Genomic DNA, 12,362 nt, shown 5'->3' with positions numbered 1-12,362 from the left:
CCAGGGCTAACCGCACCAGCATATGGTCTCACAAGGGGTCTGAGGATCTCATCTCGGTACCTAATGGCAGTCAGGCTACCTCTGGCGAGCACATGGAGGGCTGTGCGGCCCCCCAAAGAAATGCCACCCCACACCATGACTGACCCACCACCAAACCGGTCATGCTGGAGGATGTTGCAGGCAGCAGAACGTTCTCCACGGCGTCTCCAGACTGTAACGTCTGTCACGTGCTCAGTGTGAACCTGCTTTCATCTGTGAAGAGCACAGGGCGCCAGTGGCGAATTTGCCAATCTTGGTGTTCCCTGGCAAATGAAAAACGTCCTGCACGGTGTTGGGCTCTCCCCCATCTGTGGACGTCGGACCCTCATACCACCCCCATGGAGTCTGTTTCTGACCGTTTAAGCAGACACATGTACATTTGTGGCCTGCTGGAGGTCATGTTGCAGGGCTCTGGCAGTGCTCCTGCTGCTCCTCCTTGCACAAAGGCGGAGGTAGCGGTCCTGCTGCTGGGTTGTTGCCCTTGTTGCCCTCCTACGGCCTCCTCCACGTCTCCTGATGTACTGGCCTGTGTCCTGGTAGCGCCTCCATTCTCTGGACACTACGCTGACAGACACAGCAAACCTTCTTGCCACAGCTCGCATTGATGTGCCATCCTGGATGAGCTGCACTACCTGAGCCACTTGTGTGGGTTGTAGACTCCGTCTCATGCCACTAGAGTGAAAGCACCGCCAGCATTCAAAAGTGACCAAAACATCAGCCAGGAAGCATAGGAACTGAGAAGTGGTCTGTGGTCCCCACCTGCAGAACCACTCCTTTATTGGGGGTGTCTTGCTAAATGCCTATAATTTCCACCTGTTGTCTATTCCATTTGCACAACAGCATGTGAAATGTATTGTCAATCAGTGTTGCTTCCTAAGTGGACAGTTTGATTTCACAGAAGTGTGATTGACTTGGAGTTACATTGTGTTGTTTAAGTGTTCCCTTTATTTTTTTGAGCAGTGTATATATACATATTTTGAAGGCTTGTGATCATCTCTGTTTTTCTGCTCATGAGGAAATGGGTAAGTCATAATGACATTAATGGCTGTGATATGCTTGTTTGGATCTCAATGCAGATTGTCTATCTTTGAATGAGAAGAACCGAGGCACGAACCGTGTCTCCGTGGAAACGCTCCTCCATCTGAGGTCTGAGGAGGCCAGAGCTGTCAACCATGAGAAGGAGCTGGTGGAAATCTTGCTCACCATGAGCCGCAAACTAAATGAACACATCACAGGTGTGTGTGTGTGTGTGTGTGTGTGTGTGTGTGTGTGTGTGTGTGTGTGTGTGTGTGTGCACCCGCACACGTGTGTGACTGGGAGAATCTGATTGTAAAATAGCCAAAATCTTTTACTGTTTTTATGTGCCATTGCAGTTCATTTTGGGGACATGGAAAAGAGACAACTGACCAACATCGAGGACATGACCTTGGACCAGTTCATGAAGGTTCACCCGTTTGACCAGCCCTCCTCTGGAATGCATGGTGTGGTTACCTATTTTGATCTTGATCAGAGCATGCGACAGATGGCAGATGTTTGGCACATGTTTGGAGACAGCCACATATTCAAGATGTTGTGGGAGAAACAGACCAAAGACTTTGCTTCTGAATTTGATTCCTTGGTAACACCAAAGGAGGTAACCAATGGTATTTTTAGACCTTGCTACGCTAAATACAAGAAGATCTACGAAGGCCTGAAGAATGGCAGTCTCAAACTTAAAAGGGTTGACGTCCTCTTCAATGACTACAAGGGCAAATATGAAAAGCTGGCAATGGATTTGGACATTATGTGCAGACTTAACAAGTCAGATAACAAACACTGGATCAAGGAAAGGGTCCAGCAGATTGAGCAGTACCATGGCCTTCACTTGGCTGTGAAGTCTGCTCAAGTTATTATGAAGGTCAAGGAGACCCTAAATCTTCAAGGCGACTTCAAGGCCCTACAGACACTGCTAGACATTGTAAGGAGCTGATTTCTGAATTCGAATTGTCTACATTTTTGTGAAAAACTCCCATTTTTGTTTTTGCATGATTTGACTCAAAACCCATAGTGAAATGAGGGATAATCAATGAGGGGAGTCCTGTGTAAATAACCCTTGTTGAGAAGTGCTCCCGACACGCAACGGAGGGGCTGACCTAGCATGTAGTGGGTTAGTTCCGCAGGACTCAACATCTCCTGAGTTATCTAACGCGTACACCATGGCTGTTGCCATAGAAAACAATAGTAACGCACACATTTGCCAGTAGAAAAGTTTTCAATTGAAATAATTAATTGTGTCCTTACTCCCGAGTGGCGCAGCGGTCTAAGACACTGCATCTCAGTGCAGGCGTCACTGCAGTCCCTGGTTCGAATCCAGGCTGCATCACATTTGGCTGTGATTGAGAGTCCCATAGGGTGGCACACAATTGGCCCAGCGACGTCTGGGTTTGGCCGTCATTGTAAATTAGAATTTGTTCTTAACTGACTTGCCTAGTTTAAATAAAGGTCAAATAAAAAATTAAAATAAAAAATTCTGTGAACATCCACTGAAGCTAGCTAGCTAACTAGTTATCTAGGTTACAAAAAAAACTATTTTAACAATGCCAATTATGTTTTCTTTCTTTTTTTACTTTGGAAACAGCAGATCAGAGGGAACATGTAATGTTTGACGACATTGTAGCTGTCTGGAGGTGATTCATATGGCTCCGGGTCCACAAACCAAATGTGACAATAAAAACATGACAGAGCTTGTCCAAAGTAATTGACTGCTAGCTAGCTAAATTCATCTGCATCCTCTGTCCACATTGGTCTTGCATTTAAAATATTTGGTTTGTGTAGATAGCAAAGTCGTTTGTAGCTAACATCGATGCCAATGAATATAAAGTCAAATCTAATTTTATTTGTCATGTACACGTGGTTAGCAGATGTTAATGCGAGTGTAGCGAAATTGCTTGCGCTTCTAGTTCCGACCTTGCAGTAATATCTAACCTAACAATTTCACTAGTAAGGTGGGTTTTGTGAATGGATATTTAGGCACTGTTTGTGGTTGGAATTTCTTAGCTGTGGAATATTTTTTTTAAATCTGGGTGTTAATTTGAAAATAATCGACACCAGCCAATCATAGAAAATATTCCCACCAAGGTGTGGGAAATTACTTTTTTTTTACATTACTTAAGTCAAGCTAGGATTAAGTGTGTATAAAGTGATTTATGTTGATCTATTTATTATTTCAATCTTAACCGTTTGAGGCATTCACTTTTACTTTTAATTGCTTTTAGTCGTTGTACACCACAACATAAACCAGTGGTAACTGAACAACAATGGATCCAGGTACATTTCTCAGGGCTTTTCTTCTTCTGTTCTCAGATGAGTGCAGATTTGAATGAAGAGCACATTGATCGGATTGACAATGACCTGATGCAGGCCAAGACAGATCTGGTGGACGTCACAGAACCTCGCAGACAATGCCTCTTGGAACTTGGCCACGCAAAAGATTTTGTCATCTGGGTTAAAGAGGCCCTGAAAGGTAAAGAGGCTTATGGCTAAACATTTTCATGACTCTGATACAGGGTTTCCTAAACTCTGTCCTCGGGATCCCAAAGGGTGACCGTTTTTTTGTGTGTTATTTTTTTGCCCTAGCACTACACAGCTGATTCAAGTAATCAACTAATCATCGAGTTTTGATCATTTAAATCAGCTGTTTAGTGCAAAAAAAAACAAAACATGCACTGCTTGAGGTCCCGAGTACTGAGTTTAGGAAACGCTGCTTTCATATATATATATATTTTGAATGTGTAAAATATATCTGCATTGATTATGTTTATTTGACAGATATCAATGAGCTGAAAGTGTTTGTTGACCTGGCCTCCATCTCTGCTGGGGAGAATGATCTTGATGTGGACCGTGTGGCCTGTTTCCACGATGCCGTTCATGGATACTCCTCATTGCTCTTCGAACTGAAGCCAGATTCCGGTTTTCAGACTGTTAAAGAGGTGATGAAGAAGCTCTGGAGAACATTGGATAATGATCGCAACCTTCCAAAAAAGCTGGTGAGATATATATATCTAGATATAAATATTTAACTTTCTTCTTTTTTTTTTTTAAAGACCGTTTTAATAATCCATTTTAAATTAAGCAGTCAATGTCCGACACTTAATCCTCTGTTTGAAGCATGACACAGCACGACACTTGGAGTGGTTGAAAACCGTGAAGGATTTCCACGGGTCTGTGGAGCTGTCCTCCATCTCCTTAGCAACCGCCATCAACAACAAGGGCATCTACACCATCAGTGCACAGAACCAAGAGAAGGTAGACAATATTACCATGTAATATACTGTATGGATAACATTTTCATCAAGAAAAAATACAATACAGATCTGCAATGTGTTTTAGGTTCTGTCTTCAACAATGTACGTGAGATGGAGGCCATTACATGATGCCATTACCATGTGAACTATTAGGAACCACCTGCTATTTTATTTTTTTATATATATTTTTTACCTTTATTTAGGCAAGTGAGTTAAGAACAAATTCTTATTTTCAATGACGGCCTAGGAACAGTGGGTTAACTGCCTGTTCAGGGGCAGAACGACAGATATGTACCTTGTCAGCTCGGGGATTTGAACTCGCAACCTTCCGGTTACTAGTCCAACACTCTAACCACTAGGCTACCCGACAGGCAAAATGTTGTAACCCCCTTATATGTTGTAGTACAGTTTTTTTTGTGTAACTAAATTTCACAGATAAATGATATGCACAAATAAAATGCCCAACGGACCAATGAGCATCTGACTTTCCTGAAGCGTAAAGAAACGTCCATATTTAAGAATGTTGTGTGGAAGTAACACATTATTCTGTGTTCATTCTCAAACATGAAGGGAATATTATGTAAAAAAATAAATTAATTAACATTGTTAAGGCAGCGTAGCCTAGTGGTTAGAGAGTTGGACTAGTAACCGGAAGGTTGCGAGTTCAAACCCCCGAGCTGACAAGGTACAAATCTGTCGTTCTGCCCCTGAACAGGCAGTTAACCCACTGTTCCTAGGCCGTCATTGAAAATAAGAATTTGTTCTTAACTGACTTGCCTAGTTAAATAAAGGTAAATAAACATAACAACTGGACAGATTTTGTGTTTTAAGGAACCGGTCTTATGTAATGACCCACAGCCTAATTCATGTGTCCACAATCTACTTATATGTTTTGGGAATGTTTAGAGAACACAAAACATTTCAGTATTTAGTCAACATACCCAAGTTGTACAGTTTTGCGAAAATCAATAAGAACAGTCAAATGTATCTCTGCGTGGTGCTTTTTTTTTCTCAATCAAGTTGAGTCTTGAGACTGCCCTGAAGTTAAACATCTCTGAGGAACATGGTGAGGAACAGGAGATGCGTTCCTACTCACTAGAGGACCTGAGGGAGCTGCAGAACAAACTCATGCTCATGTCTGGTAAAGGGGACCAGTCTGAGGTGAACCACTTTTCCGAGGTATATCTCTCAGTATTTCAAAAAATGTTTTCAGATACTACTTGTAATGTTGTTGTGCCTTAGTTTATTTTCAGTTATAATTAAGCACTTTTTTGTGTTCATTTTTTTAGGTTTTCGCCAGTGTCCAGAGATTGGCTGTGGCATTCATTGCCTTGTTTACAGCTGGGAACCCCCTGTTCCGAAACTGGAAAGCCAACATCAACTGTAGTTCACTCAGTGAGGAGGCTGACATCGTCATGGACTTTAACCTGGGCAGTGTTGTCAGTGTGATTACGGTGGAGGGCAACATCGTGGATCAGCTTCCGGAGCTGTGCAGGAAGCTGGAGAAGTGTCTGAAGTACTGGAATGACTTTATGGACAAACAGAGATCCCACCATTACTACCTGAACTACTACAATGCAGAGCAGATAGTCTACCTGTGCAGTACGCTGACTCAGCAAAATGTGGCCGATTTTGAAGACCAAGTTGTCATGATGCTGTCGTTCGTCAAACCCAACTGCACGGCCTCTGATCTGAGGCAGTCCCTCCATGCACTGCGACGTGAGATCCTCACCATACAATCAGAGCAAAATGAGGAAGTTGAATTTCACACCTTTGTTGAAGTGTCAAGCAGTCTCATCGAACAAGAAATTGGCTCAGGAAAAGTGAATCTGATTTGGAATGCCTACATGAGAGACATGAAGAACTTTCTTCCAGACACTCTTGATGTCAGAAGCTTTGGAAGATTTTTAGAAATATTGGCCAACAAAAAGGAATATAAATATTTACCAAAAAAATGGAACGAAAAACCTATTCAAAGGGATCTGCCCAAGGGCCTAGCTATTGGGAGCCCAAACCTTATTGTTTGCCCTCACGACGAGATCCTGGCATCTTGCATCTCCATTTACATGAGTAGTGAATGTCAGCCATTGCCTACTTATGATGAGGTGCTACTGTGTAACTCTACCACACCTTTTGAGCTAGTGGAGCTGTTCCTCAGGCGCTGCCTCACCCCAGGCTACAGAGGACAGAAGATCTACACCATGCTCTACGGGGATCAGCTGAGTTATGAAGTGAGCTCCAAAACCGAGAGATTTTTCAAGAGTATCACAATGCAGTGCCGGAAAGACTACAGGCTTGTGATCATCTGCAGTTTGGATCGAGAGCACACCTACCTTCCCTCAGCCTTCAGCCAGTACAGGTTACACATGGTACCCCAGGAACCCCTGATCATGATTCAGCGTTACCTGAACAGACACTATACAGTCCCAGCAGATCAGACCAGTGCTGCTGCTGTATTCAAAGACCGACAATTTGTTGGAGTTGTGTCGTCCGAAAGAGCAGGAGTTGGTCAGTATATTTCGTAGACATTTCCACCTGCAAATAGTGTAATATGTAGATTATGTCTGAAGAAGTAAGTCATGTCATTGAAGTGACTTTAACCCAACATCTAGCGACCTCATCAAGAGGTTTGGATGGTTAAGGTGTTGGCTTGGCAGTTGTTGGACCAGGGTTTAAGTCCTGGTTGCATTTGTTATAATTTAATTTTCTTAACATAATTTCACACTAATAAGTTAAACAATTATTTCACACACATCCCTTTACAGATGTTTGTTTTAAGGTAATGATAAAGTAAGGAAGTAGTGCTATGCTAGGTCAGATAGTTCTAAGATGTTTTTTCTTTAAAAACAACAAAGAAATTGAAACTGTCACTAAAATGCTACATGTAGCTCCTGAAGATGTTTGATTGACTAATTTGTCTTTATTTAAAACGCCTCACTCTTCAACTTGTTTGGTTCCTCTCAATAATAACATGTTGTTGACCCTTTCAGGTAAATCCCTTTATATCAAGAGGCTATTTGAAAAACTGAAGGACGTCTTCATGAAGCCTACAGTGCTGAAATGCATTCGCTTGATCAAGGCAACGGTTGACGAAAATGTCATCCTTCAGTCTCTTCTCAACAACCCTGGGAAGAAAGAGCTGACCATCTTCCATTTTGATGTCACTCTACGGTAATTATATTGGGGGGTATTTATTAAAGCTAGTTAGGTTTTCTCATGTGGGGAAAAAAAAAATTGTGCCTCTGAAATGGATTATTATAACATTATTGATTAACATTATTTGATCATGTTTATTGCAGACAATAACCCTTATTCTAGTTATGGTCTTCTTTTGAAAAAGCAGTTTACGTGCACCATTAAAATGAACAACCGCTAATATTCCTGTTTAAAGAATGAACAGAATACCCCTAATAAATTCTGTAACCTAAATCCACAGCAAATGAATCCCTGGTAGTGGTTCAACAGGCACCTGAGAATCTGCCTTGTAGGCTTTAGGAAACTATTTTCCTGGCGATTTCCCACAACAATCATTTGTGCGAATTGCATGCGAGCCTTTTAGTTTTGAGCTGTGATGTTTTCACATCAAACACTTATTTAATACAAACAGTGACTTGTAAAATATGTTGAACTAGAATAAATCTTAACTTCCTGGACAGACAAAAGCTGAGCCACTGATAGGTAAGGAGTTCTGATGACCCTCTGAACTGCTGTACCGTGTGCTGAGCAGCAAGGCAAAACACACAAATGATGACTTGTGTCATTCTCACAGTTTACCGGTCCTGATGGCCATGGCTGGCGCTGAATACGCTCTGTGTGAGGTCATGGGTCAACTACCGAAACTGTGGATTATGATTGGAGGATTTGGTAGGAATAGGCGTGACTCTCGCTCACACTTAAAATCTCGATGCGTCATATATCCAATTCGAGTTAAAATCGTTTCGGACGTCAATGTCCTTCATCTGATTGCAATAACATCATAGGACTTCACAACAATCATGAAAGTTTGCCTATAAAAATTATCGGAGTGAAAATCGTATTGTATACCCGGGCATAAAACCACATAATTGTCAATATGCTTGAATCTACTTTGAACTTAATTACATCTAGTATTTTTTTGTAAATTCCTTTCCCCTCATTGTTTTTAATGTAATGTTCAACAGGTACAGAAGGGTCTTGATGAATGTCTGTTTAAACTGCTGGTCCTGGGCTATTTGATGGATTCTGAGGGAAGGATGTGGAAATGCAGCAACAAGCAGTTGTATGTGATTGAGATTCTACAGTCTACCGTAAACCAGCACAGAAATGAACCAACAATGGTATGCTTTTATTTTTAAAAACTATCCAATGTTCATTTGTTATCAGAGCCTGTAATCAATGTACATGTATTTCTTGACTTTCTTAATCACACTTTCTCTCCTCTTTACAGAAAGCACCTGTCAACTTTACCTTCCTGGCCGTGTTCCCAAACATCTTCTGCCGCCCGCCCAATGAGATTCTAGAGCTGGAAACGAGGATGCAACAGGATCCCTCCATTACGAAGCCTGAAGGCCCGCTTATGGATGACCAAGAGTTCAAAAGTGACGCTTACCAACGACCATACCAATATCTGACGCGATCCCATAATCACGTCAACTTGGACAGGTTTATGTACAGTGGAGTTGAAGGGAGCCATGTCAAATGTCTCCAGTTGCTCCTTCTGTACTGTGGAATTAAGGACCCCTCGTGGGCGGAGTTGAGGAATTTTACATGGTTCCTTAACCTTCAGCTGCGAGACTGTGAGACGTCCGTCTTCTGTGACGCCTCTATCACCGGGGACACTCTTCAGGGATTCAAGAACTTTGTGGTGGACTTCATGATTCTGATGGCCAAAGATTTCGCTACTCCTTCACTCAGCATCTCTGACCAGAGCCCTGGGAAACAGCAGCCAACCGGAATACAAGAAGAAGACTTGGCACCCTTCCGGATCAGAAAGAGATGGGAGTCAGAACCACATCCCTACATCTTCTTCAATGATGACCACATGTCAATGACCTTCATTGGCTTTCACCTTCAGCCCAATAAAGAAAACTGGGTAGATGCCGTTGATCCATCCACGGGGAGTGTGATCAAAAGAAACATCATGACCAGAAAACTTTTTGACGGCCTGACGCTGCAGAGAGTCCCTTTCAACGTTGATTTCGACGAACTGTCGAGACAGGATAAAATTGAATGCATTTGCAATGTTATGGGAATCCAGCAGCATCTTGATCCCGACGAAACATATGAGCTTACAACTGACAATATATTGAAGATGCTGGCGATTCTCATGCGGTTCAGGTGTAGCATCCCTGTTGTAATCATGGGGGAGACGGGGTGTGGGAAAACGAGGCTCATCAACTTCCTCTGTGAACTACAGAAGAGAGCAGTGACCACGCAGAATATGAAGCTAGTCAAAGTGCACGGAGGAACTAGCTCAGACATGATCTACACCAATGTCAGAGAGGCAGAAGCCATTGCTTATAACAACAAACAAAGATATGGCTTTGATTCTGTTCTCTTCTTTGATGAAGCCAACACAACAGACGCCCTCAGCAGTATTAAGGAGGTCATATGTGATCATACTGTAGAAGGAGAACCTTTGCAATCCCAATGTGGCTTGCAAATCATTGCAGCATGCAACCCTTACAGAAAACACACAGATGAGATGATTCACAGATTGGAGTCCGCTGGCCTAGGATACAGAGTCCGAGCTGAAGAGACAGATGAAAAGTTGGGGTCCATCCCTCTCCGCCAGTTGGTGTACCGAGTCCAGGCCTTGCCCCCAAGCATGATCCCTCTGGTGTGGGACTTTGGACAGCTCAATGATCACACTGAAAATATGTACATCAAAAAATTGTCAAGAGGGTGGTTCAGACCAACATGATCAACGTGACATATGCAAGTTGGATCACAAATGTCCTGTCGGCTTCACAGAGGTACATGCGGAAAAGGAAAGATGAATGTGGCTTTGTAAGTCTCAGGGATGTCGAGCGTTGCATGCAAGCTTTTGTCTGGTTTTACAAAAACCATAAGATGCTACTTGCTGATCTCTGGGAGTTTGAGAGAAATCAAAATGCAGAGAGGCATGAAGAAATCCGAAGAGATCCAGTCTTGTGGTCTCTGGTGATGGCAGTGGGCGTGTGTTACCACGCCTGCTTGGAAAACAAAGAAGAGTACAGACAAAATATCTGCAAGTATCTCACTGGAATATACACCCCATTGAAGGTGATGCAGGAAATCTCACTCATGCAGGATCTTTTCCTGAGTGGAGTGCCACTGGGGGAAACAATTGCACGAAACAATGCTCTGAAAGAGAACGTCTTCATGATTGTTATCTGCATTGAGCTAAGAATCCCTCTCTTCTTGGTAGGGAAACCCGGGAGTTCTAAATCGCTGTCTAAAACCTTGGTGGCAGATGCCATGCAGGGTCAAGCCGCACACTCTGACCTCTACAAAAGGCTGAAACAGATTCACCTGGTGTCCTTCCAGTGCAGCCCTCACTCCACACCGGCGGGCATCATCAACACGTTCAAGCAATGTGCTCGTTTCCAGGAGGGAAAGAACCTGAAGGAGTACATATCTGTGGTGGTGCTGGATGAAATTGGATTGGCTGAGGACTCTCCCAAAATGCCCCTGAAAACCCTCCATCCTCTGCTGGAAGAAGGATGCATTGATGATGAGCCATTGCCACACAAGAAGGTTGGATTCATTGCCATTTCCAACTGGGCTTTGGACCCCGCGAAGATGAACAGAGGGATCTTTGTTTCACGCGGTGACCCTGACGAGAAGGAGCTGATTGAGAGTGCAAAAGGCATATGCTCGTCTGACACAATGATTTTGGAGAAAGTCAGAGATTTCTTTCAACCCTTTGCCAGGGCCTTCCTGAACATCAGTCCAGAAAAAGGTAAAGGTTTCTTTGGTTTGCGTGACTACTACAGCTTAATCAAGATGCTTTTCGCAATTACCAAGGCCTCAGAGCAGATCCCTAGTGCAGAGAAGATTGTGGAGGCGGTACTGAGGAACTTCAGTGGAAGAGATGATGTGGACGCGGTCACAGTCTTCACCGAAACACTTAAGATCAATCCAAATCTGGAGAGGATCAGTGCCATTGAGCTTGTGAGACAAAACATCTCAGCTCAGGAGGAAGAGTGCCGCTATTTGCTGCTACTGACCAAGAACTACGCAGCTTTACAGATCCTCCAGCAGACCTTTTTCTCAGAGAGCTGCCAGCCTGAGATTATCTTTGGGTCCAGCTTCCCCAAGGACCAAGAGTACACCCAGATCTGCCGCAACATCAACCGAATCAAGATCTGCATGGAAACCGGTCGAACCGTCGTGCTCTTGAACTTGCAGAACCTATACGAAAGTCTCTACGATGCTCTCAACCAATACTACGTTTGCTTAGGAGGCCAAAAGTACGTTGATCTGGGACTGGGGACCCATCGTGTCAAATGCAGAGTGCACAAAGACTTCAGGCTCATTGTCATTGAGGATAAAGAGGTGGTCTACAACCAGTTTCCAATCCCTCTTATCAACAGGCTTGAGAAACATTACCTGGATATCCATACTGTCCTTAGTAAAGAACAAAGGGAAATTGTTGGGGACTTGGAGAGATGGGTTGGGCAGTTTGTAGATCTTCGACAAAGCTCACCTGCACCGCAGACCTTCAACTACCAACCTCCTGATGTTTTCATTGGCTTCCATGCGGACACGTGTGCCTCGGTGGTTCGTCAAGTGACCGAGAAACAGAGGGGAGACATGGACATCCCAGACCGACAAAGAAGAGTACTAGATGAGGCCAAACTCATCCTGGTGAACTGTGCCACTCCGGACTCTGTGGCTCGACTGGACTGCACAGGTCTCTCTAAAGTGGAGATCGACCATCTGACCAGGTTCTACTATGAAGAGAGGAAGCACAGCTCTTTGGCTGACTTTGTCTGTCACACACAACAGGTTGAGCAGAGCCCTTCCTGCTTCATAGAGGTAATTTAGTCGTAGTTGAATTTGAACGGTGCATTTTTA

The 12,362-nt window shown here is 43.4% G+C and overlaps 1 protein-coding gene across 1 annotated transcript in view; it reads left to right on the top strand.

The window, feature by feature from the left end:
- Window positions 1–12,362, top strand: part of LOC115117710 (E3 ubiquitin-protein ligase rnf213-alpha-like) — a 108,958-nt gene that overhangs the window by 33,181 nt on the left and 63,415 nt on the right. Inside the window, 11 exon segments of the mRNA XM_065017196.1 lie at window positions 1,116–1,274; window positions 1,413–1,996; window positions 3,382–3,541; window positions 3,847–4,064; window positions 4,186–4,323; window positions 5,343–5,501; window positions 5,612–6,830; window positions 7,313–7,509; window positions 8,483–8,638; window positions 8,749–10,186; window positions 10,189–12,323. Of these exon segments, the coding sequence (XP_064873268.1) occupies window positions 1,116–1,274; window positions 1,413–1,996; window positions 3,382–3,541; window positions 3,847–4,064; window positions 4,186–4,323; window positions 5,343–5,501; window positions 5,612–6,830; window positions 7,313–7,509; window positions 8,483–8,638; window positions 8,749–10,186; window positions 10,189–12,323 (6,563 nt within the window).

This window comes from Oncorhynchus nerka, linkage group LG4 (genome assembly GCF_034236695.1).
Source record: "Oncorhynchus nerka isolate Pitt River linkage group LG4, Oner_Uvic_2.0, whole genome shotgun sequence".
NCBI classification, from domain to species: domain Eukaryota; kingdom Metazoa; phylum Chordata; class Actinopteri; order Salmoniformes; family Salmonidae; genus Oncorhynchus; species Oncorhynchus nerka.
Note: the sequence above shows the minus strand (reverse complement) of the source record. Positions and strands in the feature narration are given on the sequence as shown.